Source organism: Pinus tabuliformis, chromosome 5_2 (assembly GCF_031772625.1).
Source record: "Pinus tabuliformis cultivar Carrire ecotype Pingquan chromosome 5_2, CPIR1, whole genome shotgun sequence".
In the NCBI taxonomy this organism is placed as follows: domain Eukaryota; kingdom Viridiplantae; phylum Streptophyta; class Pinopsida; order Pinales; family Pinaceae; genus Pinus; species Pinus tabuliformis.
In genome coordinates, this window is record NC_142306.1 from 951,316,294 (window position 1) to 951,340,570 (window position 24,277).

General features: G+C 40.0%; 1 protein-coding gene across 2 annotated transcripts in view; it reads right to left on the reverse strand.

Annotated features, from left to right (window-relative positions):
- The window catches only part of LOC149162411 (chlorophyll synthase, chloroplastic-like), a 200,757-nt gene that overhangs the window by 25,669 nt on the left and 150,811 nt on the right, over positions 1–24,277 (reverse strand). For both annotated transcript variants that reach the window (XM_089437258.1, XM_089437259.1), the window contains exon 13: positions 2,849–2,925. In XM_089437258.1, coding sequence (XP_089293384.1) covers positions 2,849–2,925 — 77 coding nt within the window. The remainder of the gene's footprint in view (positions 1–2,848; positions 2,926–24,277) is intronic.

Sequence of the window (24,277 nt, forward strand, 5' to 3'; positions counted from 1 at the left end):
GGGTTCCTTAATGATGTAGGGGGCACTCATAGTCGTAGGAACCACGGTGATGACCATAATGATAAGGGGTAAAGCTCATTTTTCACTTTTTCCCACGTGCTAAATTTTATTGTCCCGATCATCCTTTGTATTTTGTGGTATTATTTCCTTTTGTATGTGGCCATGATATGATTTTATCTATTTTTCTTAGTTGCATTAACCTCTGGGGCATCGTTCCAAGCCCAGCCCAGACATGTGAAAAAGGGGAGGGGGAAGTACCAGAGCCTTATGGACCCCGTGGTCGTGTGGACCTAGAGAGGGAAGATGATGAAATAGGGCATGTAATGTGTGGAGGGGAGTGAAAAATGTGGAACAGGAAGACAAGACCATGCTACCAAAATTGAGGTTTCCCAGGTAGTACCCATCCTAAAGTTGTAAGCCTATAGAGGAGATCCCAGGGGACTAAGGTTGAGGATTAACCCGCCATTTAAGGTTGAGGAACAAGACTATGGTCGAAACCCTTCCTTCTAACAAGTCCCCCAATAATCCTTACCCAAGTGTGCCCAAGGAAAACAAGCATAAGCACCTGATTGCCCAATGAAAGACATACCTTTAGGATTGGATGGCCCACCCTCAAACATATACTTTCGACATATGAGCGAGGGTACATATGACTAGCTCAAGGAGTGGAGATCAACTGACACAATATTGGCTACACGGATGGTTATCGAGGCTACTGGAAAATCTAGGAGAAAAGTTCTCCTATGGGGTCACCCACTGGGGGTGGCTAACAAACCCTTGGGCAATTAATCTGTAAGGGGGCATTACACTTAAGACCCATTTTTGTCAGTAAACTATCTTTGTTCAGTGGTACTTCCTCCTTCCCCTGCAGACTCAGGTAGCATCCTGCCCTCTCTCTCCATGTCTGCACATTTTTCTTTTCTTTCTATACTTGACATATTTCAAAACAGAAGGTTCATTCTCTATTTCTTCTCTAGCTTGTGTTTCTCTCCAGCAGCCTTCGAGAAAATAATGATAATCATAATAATATCCTCTTTCCCCCTACTTAGCATAGCAATTATCTCCAACTATGGTGTCTCCTTGGTCATGGTTATTCCTCCTAGAATCTTGGGGATAATGGAAGTTATAATTGTGACAATTGTCATTTAACTTGTCCACCACTGGGACTCCGACCACCTACAATTATTTGATAGCAAAGAACCCTCATGCTAGCTCCCATAACATTTTCAAATAAAGAGAATACTTTATTTATATATTTATTTATTTATTTATTTATAAATAATAATACACAAATATTTACACCTGTCCTTTCAACATTTCAAATTTAGTCTTCACCTCATGGTCAGTGTATCTACTTCAAATATTTACAAATAAACATAAGACCATAGAGTCCTTCAAGAATTAATTTGCACTAGGGGTATCACACTTTGTGTGCTTTGTGTGCCTTCATTCTACACTTAATGTGTGCAATATGGATTTATGAACCATCTAATTCATAACATTGGGCCAACATATAATAATATAATTTTAATACAATTTGGTTCACATAAAAAAAAAAAAAAATTGACAATGAACTTAGAACGTACCTTTATACATAATACAATAAAGTTAAAAACAATATCCAAGAAATGATGCCAACAGATAAACCGTTTCTCGGATTTTAACATTTTAGAAAGTCTATAGTAATGTGTAATGAGATGATTAAACTTTTGTTCTATTTTGCCATTCATTACACCTGTAACTAACAATTTCAATTTTTATTATAGACAATTATTATAAACTTTACTACATTATTCTAATTTCCTTGCGCACCAAATAAAGATGAACAGTAACAGCCCTAGCAAATCCCAATACAACAAAGATGATCTTCTTAAGAGCCCTACAAATTGCAAATGTATGATTTTGTGTAGTGAACCAATAATGAAATGTTCATATTTTTAAATTTTAGGATCCTATCTTAAAAACACTCGTTAGTTTGCATCTCTATATGGTGACTAACTTGTAGTATTGATTTTATGATTTATTTGTTTCCACCATTATTTGAATATTGCTACTAAGCTATATACACATCTCTAATTTAGTAAATAAATCAACTTCAATATCAATGATGTCATTTATTTAACTGATATTGCTGGTTATAGACAAAAAATAAAAAACCCTAACAAATCACATTTCAGGTTTATATTGCCCTTTTTTTCAAGCCTTGGCGATTTTTGGTGATTTTGTTCTTAAAAATCACAATTTCACACTTTTTTTTTTTCTAAAAATCACATTTTTTTCCAAGTGAATTCTTGTTTTCTGTTTGACATCACAATTTTTCACGATGTTGCAAATTTTTCAGTGATTTATTCATCTATTCACTGGTAGGTCTTGAAGAGTCATGAAAGTTCTAGGTGTCTACGTCTATAGATAATTTGATACAAAGTAGCACATGTTTTGACAACCCGAAAACCAGTGACTATGGCAGAAACAAAAATGTATCTTGGTATGATAGTAAACCATAGTCCATTGAAGTCATGCTTTCTATTTATTGAAGGTGCACAACTGAAATTCAAAAGGAAAGCTTCCATTGTTATAGTATGGCATAGATGGATTCAAAGACTCAAGCACAGTAGCATGATATTCAGAACCAACTGATCAACAAATTATGCAGTTCAAACAGGAAACAAGAAAACAACCAAGTTATGTTTATGCAAAAGAGGATGACAGATGGAAGAAGAGATAACAAATATATCTAAAGATCAGAAAAATAGATTAGTTGACTATAGCTCAATTAAGCCCGAGTAAAATAGAATTGAGAAAACTCAGCTTAAGCTTGCCTAGAAAAGTAACAGACATGGGGTCTTACTTGGAGGATAATTTGCGGAGTGATCAAACCAAGCAGGGCTAGAGCATAGTACTGTTTCCCTGTCGCAAAAAGATAACCTGCAACCAGTTTGACATGGTGATGGAAGAGTGTTTAGTATTATAAGATAAATTCCAATTGCCTAGTTCAAAGACATATTAGACCCATTTAAATACTAAGCATTTGCCATTAAATCATAGTTTGCAGCACCTCAAATAAAAACTTTTGTTTTTAACTAAAGCTACAATGTATCCATCATGTAGCACATCTTGGTGAAGTTACAATAATACTATATTCAAGTAGAAGAGGAGGCACAGAGCAAGGTATTCTGACACTAGTCACCTGGTTTTAACCAGTGTTCCACCAAGTCTCCAGGATGTGGGGACGGGGGAGCGGGGCAACGCAGGAGCAGCCTATGCAAAAGCTCCCACCAATTTTTAGGAAACGTGGGGGGGGCGTCGGGGTATTTAACACAAGGGACCCCAATAAAAATAGTAACTGTAAAATACTAAAAAATTATAAATGATTAATTTTTAATAATTAATTATACAATGTTATTCATTATTTTATAATTATTTTATTAATTATAGAAATTTTAATATATTAGATTTTATATATCAAAAAATATTAGTAATTATATTATAATAATTTTTTTACAAATAAAGAAAAATCTAAAACATTTTAAAATATCTAATTTAATTACTTATATATAAATTTATAAACAATATTCTTAGAAAAGAAAAAATATAATAATTTTAAATCATCATAACATATATATCTTAAATGTTTTTTTATGAATAAATATCCAAACAATATCTCCAACAAAGAAAGATGGAACAATGAAAATTAATTTTCATGCTACCAAACCATTATTTTAATATTATTCTGATCTCATAATCTGCTATCAGCGACCATGGATCTATCTGATTGTATATATTTATCAAGAAGTCGTGAACAAAAGAAAAACACGAGTCATATCATTTAGATTATGAAGTTGGCATCATTTATGCCATTAGTTGATCTGATTCTTGGACCGTGCAACATAGTTTTAAAAACCGGTGGAGAAAACCGGTTACCGGCCTAACCGGCCGGTTGGAAGCTTGGCCGGTCCGAACCGGCCCTCCTAACCCGGTTTAGACCCCCACTTGCCCAAAAATAGGCCCTAACCGGTAAAAACCGGCCGGTTTAGGGCGGAACCGGCCGGTTTATAGCAAACCGGCTGGTTTATGGACAGGCCGCCGGTAAACCCAAAAAAGCGCAGCGGTTTAGCAAATGAGGGCGGTTTAGGGGTTTTGGGGGTGAGGGAAAGGTATTTTCCCTCCAAAAACACCCTCACACTTGCTATAAGACACCCCTCTCACTCTCATTTGTCTCACACAACTGATTTGGAGTGTTTGTGAGTGTTTGTGAGTTTGTTTGTGAGCTTGGAGAGTGTGGAGTTTTTGCTGAAGTAGTCATCTTGGAGTTGGAGTTGGAGCTATTTTGGAGATAGTGTGTAGCTGTCAGTGGAGTTGCCATCATCAAGAGGAGGCTAAGGGAGCTACTTTGCATTTCCAGGTAAGGATTTGCACTTGATAATTCCTCATTTGAGTCTGCTGTCCATGAATTATTTTTTTTGTGCTATAAACTTCTCACTTCAATGATCTATCATCTATGCTAAGCCTATGAACTCTCTAGCTCTATGCTATCAAATTTTGTAGCTTGCATGTGCATTTTTTTCCTACATTTATCATTGGTTTTCCATGTTCCTTAGCTGCAATTTTTTTTTTAAATGGCAGATTTATTTGCAAATTGTTATTATTTCAAGCAAACATGGCTCCAAAAGGAAAGGACAGTGCATGGGTTCATTGTGATGTAATTGAGGGAAAAATGATATGCAAATTATGCCATAAATCTATTGGAGGTGGGGGTATTCTTAGGTTGAAACAACACTTGGCTGGGGTAAGAGGCCAAGTAAAGCCATGTGATGCACCAAAAGAACTGTTAGGTCCTATTAGGGCAGAATACATTGCCAAGCTTGAAAAAATTTATGAGGATAAGGCTAGGGAGAAGGCCATCCAAGATGAAATTGCAAGGAAGAGGGAATTAATGGAAACCATGAATGTTTTGAAACAGAGTGGGTATGATCATGATGATTATGAGATTCAAGACTCCACTTCTATCCCTTCCACCAATGACCCCTTTCACTATGTTCATCCTTCTGTTGGAGTTGGCCAACCATCAAAAGGACCAAAGAGACCAAACATCCAAAGTTATTTCTCATCTTCTGCCACCATTGCCTCTTCTAAATCTAATCCCACTTCCTCCCAGCCAAGTTCTCAACCCACTTTGGATCAGCATTGGAAAAAACAATGCAAAGAAACTTCTCACCAATACATTGCTAGATGGTGGTATGATTCAGATATCCCATTTAATGTTGCTCGCTCACCTTATTACCAAGCTATGTGGGACTCTGTTATAGCTGCAGGAAAGGGCTTCAAAGGCCCTAGTATGCATGACTTGAGGGGAGCTCTTTTGCAAAAAGAGATATCTTCCATTGATGAGTATTTGGTTGATTTTAAAGAGTCATGGGTCAAAACAGGTTGTTCCATTATGTCAGATGGATGGACCGATGGAAAGAACCGCACTATCATTAATTTCCTTGTTTCTTGCCCTCAAGGAACCATGTTTTTGAAATCAGTTGATGCATCTGATAGGGTAAAGGATGCAAGCCTTCTATTTGAGCTTTTGGATAACATTATTCAGGAAGTTGGGGAGCAGCATGTTGTGCAGGTCATCACTGATTATGCCTCAAACTATGTTCTTGCTGGAAAGATGCTTGAGGCCAAATATAAGACCATATTTTGGACTCCATGTGCTGCACATTGCATAGACCTCATGCTTGAGGATATAGGCAAGGTGGAGTGGGTAAAAAACACTGTAGAGCATGCCAAGTGCATTACAAAATACATTTACAACCACTCATGGGTATTGAGCCTAATGAGGAAACACACTGGAGGCAAAGAGCTTGTTAGGCCTGCAATTACGAGATTTGCAACTCACTTCCTCACGTTGCAATGTCTCAATGGTCAACATAGAAACTTGCAGAAAATGTTTTCCTCTGATGAATGGTCTGAATCTCGGTGGGCTCGTAGACCAGATGGAAAAGACACCAAAAAGAAAGTGTTAGACACTTATTTTTGGAAAAGGTCTGTAGAGCTTGTGAAAATTACCGAGCCCCTTGTTAAGGTGCTAAGGTTGGTGGATGGGGAAAGATTGGCCATGGGCTACATTTATGAAGCTATGGATCAGGCAAAGGAGCAGATACGGGCAGCTTACAATGACAGGTTAGCTAAATATGGCCGTATATGGGAGATCATTGATAACAGATGGAACAATCAACTCCATCGTCCTATACATGCAGCCGGGTATTTTTTGAACCCAAGGTATCACTATAAAAATCGGCTAGGAGATCAGCATGATGGGGAGGTCAGAGCTGGATTGATTGATTGCTTGGAGCGCATGGTCCCTAACCATGTAGACCAGTTGGATATACATAGACAGCTTACTATTTTCAATCAAGCAAGTGGTACTTTTGGCAAAAACTTGGCAAAGATGGCAAGAGATGTCGACCAACCAGGTAAGCAATTCCAATTTCCATTTTGTTTTTCATTTCAAGTTAAAATTGTTTACGTTCTTTACAATTCAAATTATAAACTAAGTTACTAATTATTGTCTTTTTCTTTGCAGCACATTGGTGGGAGTCATTTGGTGGCCAGTGTCCTCAATTGCAAAAGTTTGCAATTAGAGTCCTCAGTCAAACTTGCAGTGCTTCAGGTTGTGAGCGCAATTGGTCTGTTTTTGAGCGCATACACACGAAGAAGAGAAACCGTTTGGAACAAAAACGGTTAAATGATCTTGTTTTTGTGCAATACAACCTTCGACTGAGGAGGAACCAATTGATGAGCAAATCACCTGATCTAGATCCCATTGTGTTGGACGATATTGATCCAACATCAGAATGGGTGGAGGAGACTGAAGATCCTGTGTTTGAGGCTGATTTTGATATCGACATGGCTTTAGCGGAGGATGAGGCAGATTATGTGGCGGCATCAAAACCAGGATCAGTAGCGGCATCAAGGAAAGGCAAGGAACCAATGGAAGGCACTAGTCGTGCAGGTCGACAAACTCGTGCTTCCATTAGGTCCACTTCTATTGTCATTGGTGGCATTGATACTGATGTTGCAGATGAGGCAGAGGCATCCTCAGACTCTGAACCAGATGATGTCTATGTAGCTCCTGATGATGATCCTGTGTCTAGTAGTGGTGATGGACTTGATGATTGATCATGTGTACACTGTAGACTTGTAGTAGGCCAATGGCCTCATAGCTTGCAGCATTGTTTTTGGACTTTATAGGCCATTTAGAGCCTCATTTCTTATGTATTTTGCTATTTTGTCGATGATATGTATTGCACTCCGTGCCATTTTGATATATTCACCTTTGCATGGTATATAAATGAGCAAACTTTGCATATTTTGTCTCTATTGGCTTGGAATCATGGTTTTACATCTTAAAAATAGTTTTGTTTCATTAAAAATTAATTATTTAATGTATTTTTTAAAAACCGGTTCGTTTAGACCAAACCAGTCCCGGTTAGACCGGTTCCGGTCGGTAAACCGGTTCATTAGGTGGACCGGTTCGGTCACCGGTTCCGGTTTTAAAAACACTGTCGTGCAAAGGGCTAGTCCATACCCAACCAACCTCCATTATTGGATATAGAATTCAACGAATGAACAAATCAGTTTTAGTCAGAAGCTCAACACGCCTCTGCAAGTGGACCTCATAATTTTCTTGACACAAAGTACAAATTCATATTTCATACACTCCAGACCGTACTGCACCTTACCCTTACCCGCCCATTAAATTGCTTGGCGACAAAATAGCATGTGAGCATAAATTTGACCTCGAATTTTTTTGGAAACGCAGGAAACATTTCCTCTTTTGGGAGGAATCCCCCCCTTCGAGTTTCCTCACATTTCTGTTTTTTTAGGGACGGGGAGAAATGTACCCCAGACGTCCCCGGAGCGCAAGGAAGCGCAGGGACACATTTCCCAGGTGGTGGGACGCGTCCCCGTGGAACACTGGTTTTAACTACTGTGCCCTTTGACATGCAGCCAAATATGGATCTGCTCAACCAAGTTCCATCTTCCACCGTCAGTTGCCATATATTAGAGATCAATTCCAATATATCAATGTTACTTGCAGACAGGTAAATATTTGCTACAATCTAAAGGTAATTGTCAAAAATAAGCCAGAGTAATGTACACTTGCTTATTGTCTAGAAATGCAATATGTTGGATCAATTATAGTATGGTTGGTTGTACTCTATCCAGACACAAAATATCTAGAGATCTTTTAGGACCATCAAATCCATTGTACCAAGCATAGTATTCAAAACCAGAACCCATGACCGGACCGGTCCACCTATCAAACCGGGTTTCAAACTAGAACCGGTCAAACTGAGACTGGTCAGATCTCAATGAACCGGTCTTTAAAAAAATAAATGAAATAATTATTTTTTAATGGAAAAAAAAAAAAAAATTAAGATTTAAAACCATAATTCAAAATCAATAGAGACAAAATATGTGAACTTTGCTCATCTATATACCATGTAAAGGAGAATATCTCAAAATGGCACCAAGTGCAATACATATCAGCAACAAAATACATAATCAATGAGGCTTTGGATGGCCTCTAGAGTCCAAAAACAATGCTATAAGCTATGGGGCCACTAGCGTATTACAAATCTACATATCAATGATCAACATGATCACTCCTCATTATGACCAAACTCATCACCACTACTAGACATGGGATCATCAACATGAGCTACATAAATAATCTAGCGCAGAGTTTGAGGACTCCTAGTACTCCTCTGCAACCTCAGTAGTAGTGGTAATAGTAGCAGCAAAACTAGACATCAAAACTACAAATCACTGATCAACATGATCACTCATGAAATTCATCATTCATTCAGTACTACTAAAAATGGGATCATCAACAAGAGATACATAAACATCATCTAGCTCAAAGTCTTCAGACTTGGATTGCTCAACCTTATAATATGATAGAAATTGAAAAAGTATAAGATGCCTAACCAATGATTTTGATTTGAGTGAAGGGTTCATCTCCTCAACCTTATAATGTGGTAGAAAAAGCATAGCATGCCTAACCAATTATTTTCCTTTGAGTGAAGGGTACATTTTTGTTAAGGCCATGGTAGAGGAGTTCAACAATCAATACCACCAACATCAACAAAATTCAACAATCAATGCCACCAATAGCAAGGTACTTAAAGGGCTTCATGGTCTTCATCAAATGCCAATCTCATACCTCACGCATGACAGAATCAAATGGAACATTGCAAACCCCCAAACCATGAAATCCAGAAAACCATTAAGTCTGCTGAATTTTGAGTGAAATCTATAATTCTAGTTTCTCCATATGAAATCCAATGAGGTCGAAACCACTCTCAAACATCTTGAGTCATTTCATGGTAATGTTAAAAAATTAAGCAAAAGGATTCCTTTTAATTTAAGAATTTAACATTAGCATTACCATTAAGAATTTAACATTACCATTGAATGCCAACGTTGCTAGGGTTGAAATATGTGAGGCAAATGAGAGGGGAGGCATGTTTTTCTTGGAGGTTCTGTTTTTGGAGGGAAACAACCCCAAGTTTCCCTCAAAACCACTTCAAAACTCACAAAATTGCATTTTGTGGGGTCTGCAGCTGGCCTGGCAATAAATTGGGTGGTTTATGATGGAACTGGCTGGTTTACGAGAAAACTAGTCAATTATCTCATAAACTGGCTGGTTTATGCCCGGTCAGACCAAAAAATTGTCAAGTCTGCTCAGATAACCTAGTTTTTTAATCGATTCAGAGGCCTAGGCTAATGAACTGGCCGGTTTACGGTTCGAACTGACTTGTTTTAAATATTACCAAGAATGCAAATTGGTATGTTGAGAACGCTGAAGAAGAGAAATCTACTTGGATGCTTTCTAACCATGTATTTAAGGCTTCAATAAAGGTTTCCCAAACATTCGCAAATCTTCCATTTTACGAAAGGAATAAAACCAATGTTTTTAAAACCGGAACCAGTGACCGGACCGGTCCACCTAATGAACCGATTTACCGACCCGAACTGGTCTAACTGGGACTGGTTTCGTCTAAACGAACCGGTTTTAGAAAAATACATGCAATAATTATTTTTTAATGAAAAAAAACTATTTTTAAGATTTAAAACCATGATTCCAAGCCAATAAAGACAAAATATGCAAAGATTGCTCATTTATATACCATGTAAAGGTGAATATATCAAAATGGCACCGAGTGCAATACATATCATCGACAAAATACATAAGCAATGAGGCTCTAAATGGCCTCTAGAGTGCAAAAACAAAGCCTACAAACTATGGGGCCAGTGGCCTACTACAAGACTCCAGTCTACATATATGATAATACTATAATAGTGATCAACATTATCACTTGAAACTTCTCATGAGTCATCATGATCAAACTCAGTTGGTTGAGTCTCGACTCCCAAACTTTGCAGTCACAAACTTCTCTATTGGTTCAGTGACTTGAGTCTCAAACTTCTGAAGGTATTCTGCCCTAATAAGCCCTATTATTTCTTGTGCCCCAACCTCTCCACCAAATTTCGTGGCTAGAACACATCCGATGCTACCTCAAATCAACATCGTATTCTTCATTCATAGCATCCTTCCATACTTGTTGCTTCACGGCTTCTTCGACTGATGAAGGCTCATTTTGAATGATAGTGCTCATGGCAATCAAATATCCTTGATACATGTTCGGCTTCTTGCTTTCACGGAAAGTACCCCTTGGTGCAATGTGCCTCTCAGCATCTTAAAGAGTCTCCCTAAGCCATGAGGGTCTCCTCTTGGAGGAGGAAGGCTCATGAGGGAGTGGATCAATAGGATCCATAGGTTCATCAACATTAGGCATCATTTTGTCCTCTTCTTCACCCTGATTTCCTGTGTCAGCTTCTTTCTCCTTCCTTAGGATAGGAAGGTTGTTGATCTTCCTAAGGGCCATATCTTCATTGAAGGTGACATCATGACTTATCTCTGTTGATTTGGGGTAGCATCGGATGTGCTCTAGCCATGAAAATCGGTGGAGAGGTTAAAGCACATGAGATCTCCAATACCTAGAAATGGTTTGGACAGATTGTACCTGGTTTGGGAGATATTAAAATAATTAATATTTTTAATGGAGTTCCTAAGTCTAAACTTAGGAAAAATAAAATATTAATGGGTATTAATATAAAACTGGGTTAGAAGAAGAGCAGGACTATTAGAAGGCAGGGTTTTGATGACGGAATGGAGCGTTTACTATTTGTGACCTGCGGCAAAGGTATGGCGAGATCTGGCAGGCCGCGGTGGGCAAGCCCATTAAGGTCGATGATTGGATCCTCACCACATTCTGGATCCCCTGTAGAGTCAGGTACACGCACACACCCTCGTTCTCGTTTAAGGCCCTTCAAATCATCAACCGCTCCCCGCAGCAACAAGCCCAGGAGGTGCAACCCTAAGCTGCCCAAGAAAAGCCCATCGCCATCAACAAGGAGAGGCCAGACACCATCATTGCAACCTAAGCTTTCTTCACCTTTTAGTCCAGAAGTGGGAGTTTTGAGGGCGGGAGTTGCCGAAAAACTCTCTCGCGCTGACATAATTGCTCCACTTGGAGGCCTGGGAAGATATGGCAGCCCTGGACAGGGATTTCGCTCCCCAGGTGATAAAACCAAAGGCAGCCACGCAGAAGATGTCATGCAAACGCTGATTCGAAATAGCCATCACTCAAAGGTTGCCAGTTCTATTCATTGGCAAGGATTGAACGTTCTTGAGCCGGATCAGAATCTTATCCATGGATTGAGACACATCCTATCAAATCTGATCAACCAGAAGACAAAGTTGCCCTCGATCTGGCGAGATCCGGAAGTATCTCCTCGAACCAACAATACCCAATACCTTTTTGTTGATGCTAAGCTCTCTATGAGGATGGATCTGGTATTTTTCTAGGTTCTACCGGATCCTGCGGGGTTGGATCTGCATATTATCTTAGCAATACAAGAACACGCCCCAGATCTGGTAAACATTGAACTCAGGAACCAAAAGGGCCTCTTTGGCATGCAGATCGGTGGTGCTCTTGCCGGCTGGATCATGATGAAGCTCTGCATGGAAGCATCAATACGCTTAGATCTGACATATCCAGGCACATGGGCAACAGATCGAGCCCCTCCTCAGACAGACCCACACTCAAAAGTGGAGGATCTAATACAAATCTTCATTAAAACACTGGAAGGCAAGACTATTTGCTGGAGGATCTGGAAAGGGAGGAAGATTCAGGAGCTAAGAAACAAAATCCAGAACCACCTCGGTATACCAGCATGCCAGCAAAATCTGATCTGCTCAGGCCACAGTTTACAGGACAACCTCACACTCCAAGATTATGGCATCACCGCAAACTCGACCATCATAATTAACCTGCGTCTAAGGGGTGGAAGTGTTGGAACCAGCTCAAAAAGCACAGGATCCTTCAAGGAAGCAGTCAAAGGTAAGGAAAAAGCACAAACCAAAACTGCAACACCGCCCGAGCTTCCAAGGCCCTACATTGTAGAACAAAAATCTAAGAATCCTGCTCTTACCATCGCAATGCCTGAGGTAAAAGACCTATACACAGATCTCTATTCCAAATCAGTTATATGCAGATTTAATGGGTTTTGGCCTAAATCTGATGTTTTGCACCAATGGATTTATGATGCCTGGTCACCAGACTGTGAAATATACTTATGCCCCAAAGGCTTTTTTATAGTCAGATTCAAAACAGTACAAGAAATGGAACATATCCTCAATAAGGGGCCATGGTTCTAGGGCAATGCAGGACTATTTATGACCCCTTGGTTTCCGGAATTCGACGCCAACACCATGGTGGTATCAAAGATGCCAGTTTGGGTCAAGTTGCACAACCTCCCGTTACATTTTTGGCATCACAATGTATTAATTGCCATAGGGAATGTATTGGGAAAATTCCTAAAGACCGATGAGGACAGAATTACAAGGGGGATATTCACTTTTGCCAAGATATGCGTGGAGGTAGACCGCAGTGAGGGACTACCAGAAAGCATAAACTTGAATTTCAATAATACACAGTGGACACAACCACTAGACTACGAAAATACAGCCTTTCGATGTCGTGGATGTCTGATGCAGGAGCATTCAGCCCAAGGAAAATCATTGTAAATAGTAGACATAGAGGGTCATGCATTTTAGGAAATAGTTCTCCTAAGTATTAAGTTAATGCAATATTTAAGCCTTTAAGTGTGATTTAATTAGCTAATGGGAGAATATATAAATGCTTTCAAAACAAATAAATGAGAACATGAGTAGTGAATAAATGACAAAGAGTTAGAAGTCAAATCCAACTCTTAAACAGTTCCATGATTCAAGGGACAAGAGAGAGCTTTTAGGAATTAATTAGAGTAGAAGTGGACCATTGAGCTGATAAGGAGACTTTTCTGTTTTAAAACAAAGAAAAAGATGGAGTCGATAAAGTCTGCCACATATGTATGCATGTAGAGAGCTTTAGGGCTTTTGTTAGAGGATTGATTAGGTCCTTCATAGTAATCCAATCCAAAGTTTCCATAGAAATATATGTAAGCCTACGGACAGAAAGAGAGAGGCCACGAATAGTAGAAATCAGGCCTCTGCGTGTGTGTGTGTGAGCGAGACCGAGGAGTCTCGAATGTAATCATTGTTTGACATATATATATAGAGTTTATTTCCTGTCTATGTCAGTATGCTTAAGAAGTATTTTATGTATGAATTACTTGTGAATTCGTAGGCTCTACAATAGGTTGCAGGCAGAATTCTGAGGGACGCAAAGGAACGAAGATGATTTAGAGGAATCATATAGGGATCATTGAATCCAAGTGAAAGACAGAGTTTTCTTTGGAGAGGAGCTGCGAAGCAGGAATTCACTAAGGAGTCCAGCACAGAGAAGAAGAGCGATTCGGAGAAATCGTATTGATCCACTTGAAAGATCAAGAGTTGCTTTGAAGTAGAAGTGCATGCAAAGTGAAGCTCAGAAGGAAGAGTCGCAGAGAATAGCGAAGGAGGAAGAACCTTTGAAGAACCCAAAAGAGCCGCAGAAACCATTGAAAATGGCGTAAGGTCTAAATAAAGGGACGAGCAGAGAAGTAAAGAATTGATGCTCAGCAGCCGTTGGATCTTCAAAGATCAACGGCCACAATTGGATCGCTAAATCGCAATCGGAGGAGTAAGACTAGCGATGGAACGGAGCATAGCGATATGCCAATAACGATATCACCGATAAGCACTAATCGGCGATCAGAAGTTCGGGAGATCAGGAATCGGCGTTGGAAAGAGGCTCGCGATAGTACCAAGGACCGACGGATGAACGGACCCGACGTCGCTTTAAACTACGGTGTATAAACTTTGAAGTCCACTTATTATATGATTTGGACGGAAGGTTAATGCAATTCCTTTGTATTGTGTAAAGAGTTGCGCCGGTGGTTTTAGGCTTAAGTTGTGTTTAACGATCCCGACAGTCGTTGGATCTTCAAAGATCAATGGCCAAAATTGGATCGCTAAATCGCAATCGGAGGAGTAAGACTAGCGATGGAACAGAGCGTAGCGATATGCCAATAACGATATCACCGATAAGCGCTAATCGATGATCGGAAGTTCGGGAGATCAAGAATCGGCGTTGGAAAGAGGCTCGCGATAGTACCAAGGGCCGACGGATGAACGGACCCGACGTCGCTTTAAACTACGGTGTATAAACTTTGAAGTCCGCTTATTATATGATTTGGACAGAAGGTTAATGCAATTCCTTTGTATTGTGTAAAGAGTTGCGCCGGTGGTTTTAGGCTTAAGCTGTGCTTAACGATCCCGATAGTCATATATCAGAGTCGGAGGGGTGATGAACCACATATGTGGTAAGACCTGTGAAGATAGCCGATAGCGATTGCAATGAGGCTTTAAACTCGGGTTCTGTGCAGAACCTGTATAAAGGAGGAAAAAGACGTATTGCGTGGAATTCCTTTGTGTAAGGATTATACAGGGAAATTAGCGCCAATAGTGTTATGTGTTAATATCTATATTAACCAAGGTCGAGAGGACTGGTTATATATATATATATATATATATATATATATATATATATGCGGCTAAAGGCTTGAATCAAAGGTTTGAGGGTTCCTATAATCCCGAGAGGAAGGTTCGGCGGGGTGATTGAAGTTCCGTTACAAAGGAACTGTATAATAGGGCCACTTGACCATTTATGGTTTGAAGATTTGACTCCATTATAGAGTTAAATACCTGAGATAGTTGTGGATGCATTATTGATAAATGCATACTATGGGCATATGCTGGGTAACCTGGCATCAGTTTGGCTAAGTATGGGTATATGTCGGGTTTTTACCCGGCACCATTGGTGTTATCAGAGCAGATTTGTAATCTGTAAGAGGGAACTTTGAAGTTCTTGGAAGACTGTAGCAGTTCCGGTAGAGGCTTGGAGTAAACAGAAACAGAGGATTCCTTGAAGGAAAGAGAAAGCAAGATTGCTTAATGCTAGTTCTGAAAGAAAGAGGACTTGAGGGACAAAATAGAGGACAATCCATTCAAGTGCAGAAGAATGGGTGAAACAAGATCATATTGAGATCTTGAAGGTAAGGTAATATGTTCTGTTTTAAATTGAGAATGTGTGTTTTTATAGTAATGCACAGGTGACAGCAAGAGAAGTTGGGGAAAGAGAACAAATGTGTTCTTGAAGGCAGAGTAAGGAAAACACTCTGAAGGAGAAGTGGCAGTGAACCTAAGAATCCAACGAGAGATTGGACAGAGAGGATAGCTGAAGTGTTCTCAAGAGGTAGTGAGAGATTGCAGAAGCCTAGAAGGAGCAAAGATGTTGCTCAAGAGGAGGTTCCAGACAGAGGACCGTGCTTACCAAAAGATTGAGTGAGGAGAGCTTAGTGAGGTAAATTGCAGCCAGGAGGACTAGTTGTTGCTGAGGCTTGTTGCAAAGGAGCTCATGAAGAAAGAAGAGAAGAAGATGACTACTGATAGTCATAGCAACGGTTCAGAAAGAAGTCACAGCAGAGGATATAAGAAAGAGGATGCCAAAGCAAATGGCAAGAGGATGAGTCAAGAAAAAATTGACAAAGAGGTTGTTGAATTAAAAGAACAACTCAATGCATTAAGGAGAATGCTTGAGGAAAGCCAGAGACTAGGTTGGGTCTTGAGGAAGAAGCCAGTGGAATGGCATGAGATGCAGAGAAGGCTACAACAAAAGCAAGTGAAGTGGCTGATGGAAAAACTCAAGGAAGCTGAGTTGGAAATGGAAATGGAAGAGTACATTTGTAAACCAGAACAAGGAGAAATTCTAGGAGAAAGTGAAGATGAAGACTTGAAGACTGAAACTTCAAGTGAGGCCAAAGGGTCACATGGGTTTAAAACTGACAATTTATGTGTGTATGCAGGTGAAACATGTAAAGAAGGACAATTGGTTGATATTGTCATGAAGAAGGAAGAAGACCAGCAGAATCAAAATTTTGTTTTGGAAAAAGATGAGATAGATAGATCTCATATACAGCTGGAGAAAGATATCAAGCAACCAAGTGAAGGGCTTGAAGAGATTGAAGAGGAGACAATCACAAAATTTCTAAATCATATGAAGGATTTAGAATAGCAAGATATGATGGCTGAACCATCCAGTGGGACCATAGAGTCTATTGCTTTTAAGATTGATAGTTTGTCTGTGGATGCAGAACAAATGCAGGAGAATATTAATGCAGATGGTGAGACAAGGATAGCTCTTGGAGAAGATAAACAGCAAAGGACTGAAGGCAAACTTGAGGAAGAGACTATGTTAGCTGAAAACATAGTAAAAGATCATCAATTCACTATGATGATAGGCACAGTGGAGATAGCCATGGAAACTGTTGAGACAGACAGTAGGGAAGAAGGACATCTACTGAAAGATGTTAAGAAGGAGGAACCCTATGCAAAGGATTTAACCTTGGGAAAAGGAACACTAACAAAGGAGTGATTTGAAGAGGATGGACAGTCTTTTGAAGATGTCGAAAGTCTAGAGGAGTACTCTAGGAGAACAGAGTATCGTGGAGAAGACCTCTTGCACGAGGGAAGTAGTGATTTGCTACAATAGAAAGACCTTGAGATTACAAGGGTCAAAAGAAGACAGGGTTTTAATATTGTAACACAGCATGTAAAGGATGAAGCTAGAAGAAGAGAGCATTGTGATGAAGTGTTTGCTAAGTGTGAAGAGGAAATTAAACTGCTGAAGAAATTGAAGAGAGAACCTGACGGTAGAACAGAAGCTACAGTTATAGTTTTTAAAGAAGAAGACGTGTCTCAAGTAGCCATGGAGACAGGAAGACGTAATAATTTGGTTGTAGGTTCATTAAAAAGCATGAATGAATATGATTATGTGATCAAAGAGATTGAGCAGAGATTGATTGAAGATGGTAAGGAGGCAGTAGGAATCAAACAATTTCAAAGTGAAGATAACCAGTCGCAGGTTAAGAGAGGAGAAGTTCACTAATGTGAACCCAAGCAGGAAGACATCATTAGAACAGATGGTGTGGAAGAGAGACTAACTGACAGTCTCATGAATTCTGATAAGAATTCGAATCAACATACTGATGTGCTGACAGAGGAGAAGGAGGAAACAGAGTAGCAAACTAAATTGTTGCCAAAGGAAGATAAGGCACAACAACCTTATGTTTTTAATTTTAACAAGTGTTTTATGAATGCAGGTTTTGTTGCAAATGCTGGAGGAGATTTGGCACAGCTAAGCCACTTAAAGATGGAAGAAGGAGATTTTGTGGAAGAATTCAATCCATGGAGCAGAGAAGTTAATTTGTTGGAGAAAGTGCTGAACAGTCATGATTCAATCATGAAAGAGGGTAAGGATGATAGGGAGGCAGCAAGTAAAAGAGAAGTTAGCATAGGAGTCACAACAAGCGTTGAAGCAAGAGAAAACAAACTAAAAGTTGAAGCAAGCAAAACAAGAGTCAGCATAGGAGTCAACATAGAAGACAGCAACAGTAACCTGAAACACAAAGAAAGAGGTAGAAATATGAAGCAGAATATGGACCAGCCCAAAGATATGCTGGACATAGAAATTGAAGAAATGTGGCAGCAGATGATGAAGCAATTCAAATGGAGAAAAGTGGTAGCAACAGCAAGCAAGATCAATCAGAACTTGAACCTGATTGACAAGAAGAAGAAGACACCAGACATACAGCAGCAGCAAAGGAACAAAGCATCTGGACAGTTACAAAACAAAGTATGGGATCCAAGAAGACAAAGATCAGAAGACGCATGATCAGGAGATCATGAATATTTTCTACTTTGGGAGTTTGATGCAGGAGCATTCAGCCCAAGGAAAATCATTGTAAATAGTAGACATAGGGGGTCATGCATTTTAGGAAATAGTTTTCCTAAGTATCAAGTTAATGCAATATTTAAGTGTGATTTAATTAGAAAATGGGAAAATATGTAAATGCTCTCAAAACAAATAAATGAGAACATGAGCAGTGAATAAATGACAAAGAGTTAGAAGTCAAATCCAACTCTTAGACAGTTCCATGATTCAAGGAACAAGAGAGCTTTTAAGAATAATTAGAGTAGAAGTGGACCATTGAACTAATAAGGGGACTTTTCTGTTTTAAAACAGAGAAAAAGATGGAGTGGATAAAGTCTGCCACACATGTATGCATGTAGAGAGCTTTAGGGCTTTTGTTAGAGGATTGATCAGGTCCTTCATAGTAATCCAATCCAAAGTTTCCATATAAATATATGTAAGCCTACGGGTAGAAAGAGAGAGGCCACAAATAGTAGAAATTAGGCCTATGTGTGTGTGTGTGTGAGCGAGACCAAGGAGTCTCGAATGTAATGTTTGTTTGACATATATATACAGAGTTTATTTCCTGTCTCTGTCAGTATGCTTAAGAAGTATTTTATGTATGAATTACTTGTGAATTCGTAGGCTCTGCAATAGGCTGCAGGCAGAATTCTGAAGGACGCAGAGGAACGAAGATGATTCAGGAATCATATACGGACCATTAAATCCAAGTGAAAGACAGAGTTTGCTTTAGAGAGGAGTTGCGAAGCAGGAATTCACTAAGGAGTCCAGCACACAAAAGAAGAACGATTCGGAGAAATCGTATTGATCCACTTGAAAGATCAAGAGTTGCTTTGAAGTAGAAGTGCATGCAAAGTGAAGCACAGAAGGAAGAGTCGTAGCGAATAGCGAAGGAAGAAGAACCTCTGAAGAACCCAAAAGAGCCGCAGAAACCATTGAAAATGGTGTAAGGTCTAAATAAAGGGACGAGCGGAGAAGTAAAGAATTGATGCTCAGCAGCTGTGGATCTTCAAAGATCAACAGCCACGATTGGATCGCTAAATCGCAATCGGAGGAGTAAGACTGGCAATGGAACAAAGCATACCGATATGTCGATAATGATATCGCCGATAAGCGCTAATCGGCGATCGGAAGTTTGGGAGATCGGCAATCGGCGTTGGAAAGAGGCTCGCGATAGTACCAAGGACCGACGGATGAACGAACCCGACGTCGCTTTAAACTACGGTGTATAAACTTTGAAGTCCGCTTATTATATGATTTGGACGGAAGGTTAGTGCAATTCCTTTGTATTGTGTAAAGAGTTGCGCCGGTGGTTTTAGGCTTAAGCTGTGTTTAACGATCCCGATAGTCATATATCGGAGTCGGAGGGGTGATGAACCACATATGTGGTAAGGCCGGTGAAGATAGCCGATAGCGATTGCGATGAGGTTTTAACCTCGAGTTCTGTGCAAAACCCATATAAAGGAGGAAAAAGGCTTATTGCGTGGAATTCCTTTGTGTAAGGATTACACAGGGAAATTAGCGCTGATAGTGTTATGTGTTAATATATATATATTAACCAAGGTCGAGAGGAATGGTTATATATATATGCGGCTAAAGGCTTGAATCAAAGGTTTGAGGATTCCTATAATCCCGAGAGGAAGGTTCGGCAGGGTGATTGAAGTTCCGTTACAAAGGCACTGTATAAGAGGAGGGCCACTTGACCATTTATGGTTTGAAAATTTGACTCCATTATAGAGTTAAATACCTGGGACAGTTGTGGATGCATTATTGATAAATGCATACTGTGGGCATATGCTGGGTAACCTGGCATCAGTTTGGCTAAGTATGGGTATATGCCGGGTTTTTACCCTACACCAATGTCTACAAACAGGACACCTCCACAGTGCCTGTCCTAAAGCAAAACAAACTCCCAAATGGAACAAGAAGCAATAGAAACAGCCAAAAGGATGGCAATATACAGCCCCCGTGGAGGAAGAAGTAGAAAAAGCAGAAACAGCAGCATACAAAACAGAAACGGAGGATCAAAAGGACCAGAATAGCATACAAAAGGAGGAAGACCCCAGTAACCCTATCAGTGTTGCGGGGGAGCGCCCCCCCCCCCTCGAACCCCCTCCCGAAGCGCGCTCCGGGCCGGAGCGGCTCGGGAGCGGGTCGGGAGCGCGCTCCCAAAATCACTCCCGGACGGGAGCGATTTTCGGGACCGCGCTCCCTTAAAAAAAATTACGCTCCCTGCTCTGATAGGGAGCGTTTCAGGGAGCGATCGCTCCCGAGCTCCAGGAGAGCTTTTTAATGCCCGGGAGCGATCAGGGAGCGATCGCTCCCTGATCGCTCCCGGGCATTAAAAAACGCTCCGGGAGCGATTTTTAACCGGCCGGGAGCGCTTCGGCGGAAAAAAATTCCGCCGGACCCGAAAAATCAAAAAAATTTAACTAATTTTATTTTGTTTATAAGCCCAATGGGCCAAAAAAAACTCATTTCAACTTCATTGAGCTTGAGATTGAGAGCTGAGCAAGAGCAAAGGAGCAAGGAGCAAGAGCTGAGGAGCAAGGAGCCAGAGCTGAGGAGCGAGGAGCAAGTGCCAAGGAGTGAGGAGGAAGCTTGCAGAGGTAAGTAACTTAATCATTTAGTTAGTTTAGCTGGTTAGGTAGTTAATTTGGTTAGTTTCATTTACCTGTTTGAGTTTAAAGATCATTAATTTAAATTAAATTAATAAATTAAATGAACTAATCCCAATAAACTAAATTAATTTGCAGATTCAAGACTCAAACCCTACAAACATCAAACACGATGGACCTGAGGATTTTTATTGGCATTTTCCTCTTCCTGGTCCCCTTTCTGGTTATTATGGTGGTGGAGAGTAGGAAACGGAGAAGGCCTGAAGCTGAAGAGGTGGATGAAGAAGCCGGAGGAAGTCAAATGGGTGAAAACCCCAGTGAGGAGGATGTGGAGGAGGGTGAACATGAGGGTCAAAAAACTAAACAAGACCAAACTCCATTGTGGAAATATGTTCACAGGGCTGAAACAGGGAGAGGGGGTGGAACCACTAAATTTCATTGCCCCCATTGCAACACTGACTACACAGGCTCATACACCCGTGCTAGAAGACACCTCTGCGGGAAAAGGCCATGGGATGGAGAGAAACAAATAGGAATCAAAACTTGTGACAAGGTGTCAACAGCAGATAGAGCCAAATACATAAAGGAAGAGGAGGACGCCCAATACAGAGCAAAAAGATCAAGGGGTTTCTTTGAACCAAGCTCACAAAGAACTCCTTCAGCATCCTCCCAAGGCAGTGGATATGGACATGGAGGCACAGGGTCATCATCTTTACGTCGTAGAACCATATCAGATTTCCTTGATGAGGGGTGTAGGAATGATGTGGATTCAAAAGTTTACAGGTTCCTCTATGCATGTGGGATACCATTCAATGTTCTACGCTCACCTTATTGGCACGAAATGGTTTCTGCCATAAATGATGCCCCTAAAGGATACAAGAGCCCTGGGTATGACAAGGCAAGAACTGTTGGCCTTGATCATGAAAAAGCAAAAATATCACATTCTTTGAATAAAATGACAAGTTCTTGGACTGACAATGGGGTGTCCATTGTATCTGATGGATGGACAAATGTAAAAGGCAAGCCATTGATAAGTGTTCTTGCTGTGTCTGTTAGTGGTCCCATCTTTCTAGCTGCACATGATTACTCAGACAAGTTCAAGACCGCTATCAACATTGCAGAAGCATTGCTTGAAACAATTGAGCGTATTGGCCCATACAATGTCATCCAAGTCATCACTAATAATGCTCCTAATTGTAAGGCAGCGGGAGCAATTATTGAGGATAAATACCCGAACATATTTTGGTCTGGATGTTTGGTTCACACATTGAACCTTCTGTTGCATGATATTGTCAAAAACAAAAATGAACAATACCAATGGATTGGTGATTTGTACAAGAAAGGAAAAAAAATGATAAAATTTATTACAAATCATAGCAATACCCATGGCCTTTTCCGCAGTCACTCGAGATTGGAGTTGCTGAAGATTGCGAGGACTAGATTTGGTAGCTATTACCTCACCTTCAGGCGCCTTTTGAAGGTAAGAGAGGCATTAGCTAGCATGGTATCAAGTCCACATTGGCAGGTGTTAAAGGAAAGGGCTACAAATGTAGCTGACATTGCAGGTTTTGAAACGGTGGAGGAGGCCGCTCTTGATGGGCAGTTTTGGACAACTGTGAGACAGGTATTGGATTTCACCAAGCCAATTTATAACATGATTCGGTTTGCAGATACAGACAAACCAGTGATTGGCGAGGTGTATGAGCAAATGGATACCATGTTGGGGGAAATAAAAGACATTGTTCATAACAAAGATCCCGACTTGTACAAACTGATTCACAATTGTGTGTGTGAACGGTGGAATAGGCTTAACCTTCCACTACATTGCTTGGCGTATATCCTTACGCCAAAATACTACTCAGATTCTTGGTTGGGCAAACCTGCAGCAGGGGGTGGTGTTAGGACCAAACCCCATTTAGATCGAGAGGTAACTAGAGGATATCTGGAAGCATTAGAAAAGTTGGTGCCTGACAGGGAGGAATGTGCAGCTGTGCGCCTTGAAATAAGCAGATACTTCACTGGCAGTGGTTTGTATGGTAACTTCCATGCAATGGATGACAAAGATAAATTTGATTCTCTCACATGGTGGGAAACATATGGCGGCCACGGACTTTTGCGAAAATTGGCAATAAAAGTTCTTTCACAGGTTGTAAATTCTTCTTCTGCAGAGAGGTGTTGGAGCACCTACAGTTATATACATAATGTGAAAAGAAACAGGCTCAACGAAAACCGAGCAGAAAGCTTGGTTTATGTGCACTACAACTTGAGGTTGTTGAGCCATTACTGTGATCGGGCTAATGAAGATCCCACATATAAAATTTGGGACAATCACCCTGAGGACGACAATTTGGAGGATGGCATTGTACATATGGAAGAACTAGAAGAGGAGCTTGTACGGGATGAAGCTGAAGCAGCTGCAGCAGCCATGGCACCTCCACCTCCACCATCCAGTAGCAGTTCTCGGGGCCCGAGTCTTGTTCCATTGCTGTCGCCACCTCCATCGGCACCCTCGCGTGGAGGCTCTAGTTCTGGTCGTCGGTCTGGGCGGGAGACTCCTAGAAGACCACCACGACCTACTTATACTCCTGGAGACTCTCGTGGCAAGGGCCACTTGTAGATTTACAGTTTACTTGTCTTTTTTAGTTTCTATTAGACTTGTCACTTTAGTTTTCATAACTGTTCAGTGTTGAGTTTTGAGTCCTTGACTCTTGACTCTTGACTCTTTCATATCATTATGACATTATGATATTTTTTGTAAACATTATATCACTGTGACAATGAAAATTTGAAGTTTGAAGTTGGGCCTTGGCAATTATAACTCATTGGTAATGATTGTGAATTATGAATATGATGCTTTGTGAAAGACTAGTCACTAAAGTTGTTTCATTTCATCTCATTATTCATGTTTCATTTTATAAATTTTTAACATTTCATATCATGTTAACAGTTAGAAGTTAGGAGTCAGGACTTAGAAATATCTTCGATATTACTTCTTGTAATGGTTAAACTTGGCTTACAAGTACAACTTGTTACTTTGGTGATCAATGATGATAAATGTTATTGAATTTTCAATTCTGAAAGCTTGAAGTTGAAACTTTAATATTGAATTTGATGAATCATGATTTATAAGACTCAATATGTTGCAGTTGTAATATGTATTTTAATTTTACTAAGGTTGATGACGATTATAATTTCTAGATGATTGATGTGATATGGTTCAATGATCAATTTATGTTTTTTTATGTTTTTTATGTCTATTTCATCATTCTACATGTTTTTGTTGACATATATGTATCAAAAATTAAAAAATATAAAAAATATATATATTTTTAAAAAATCGCT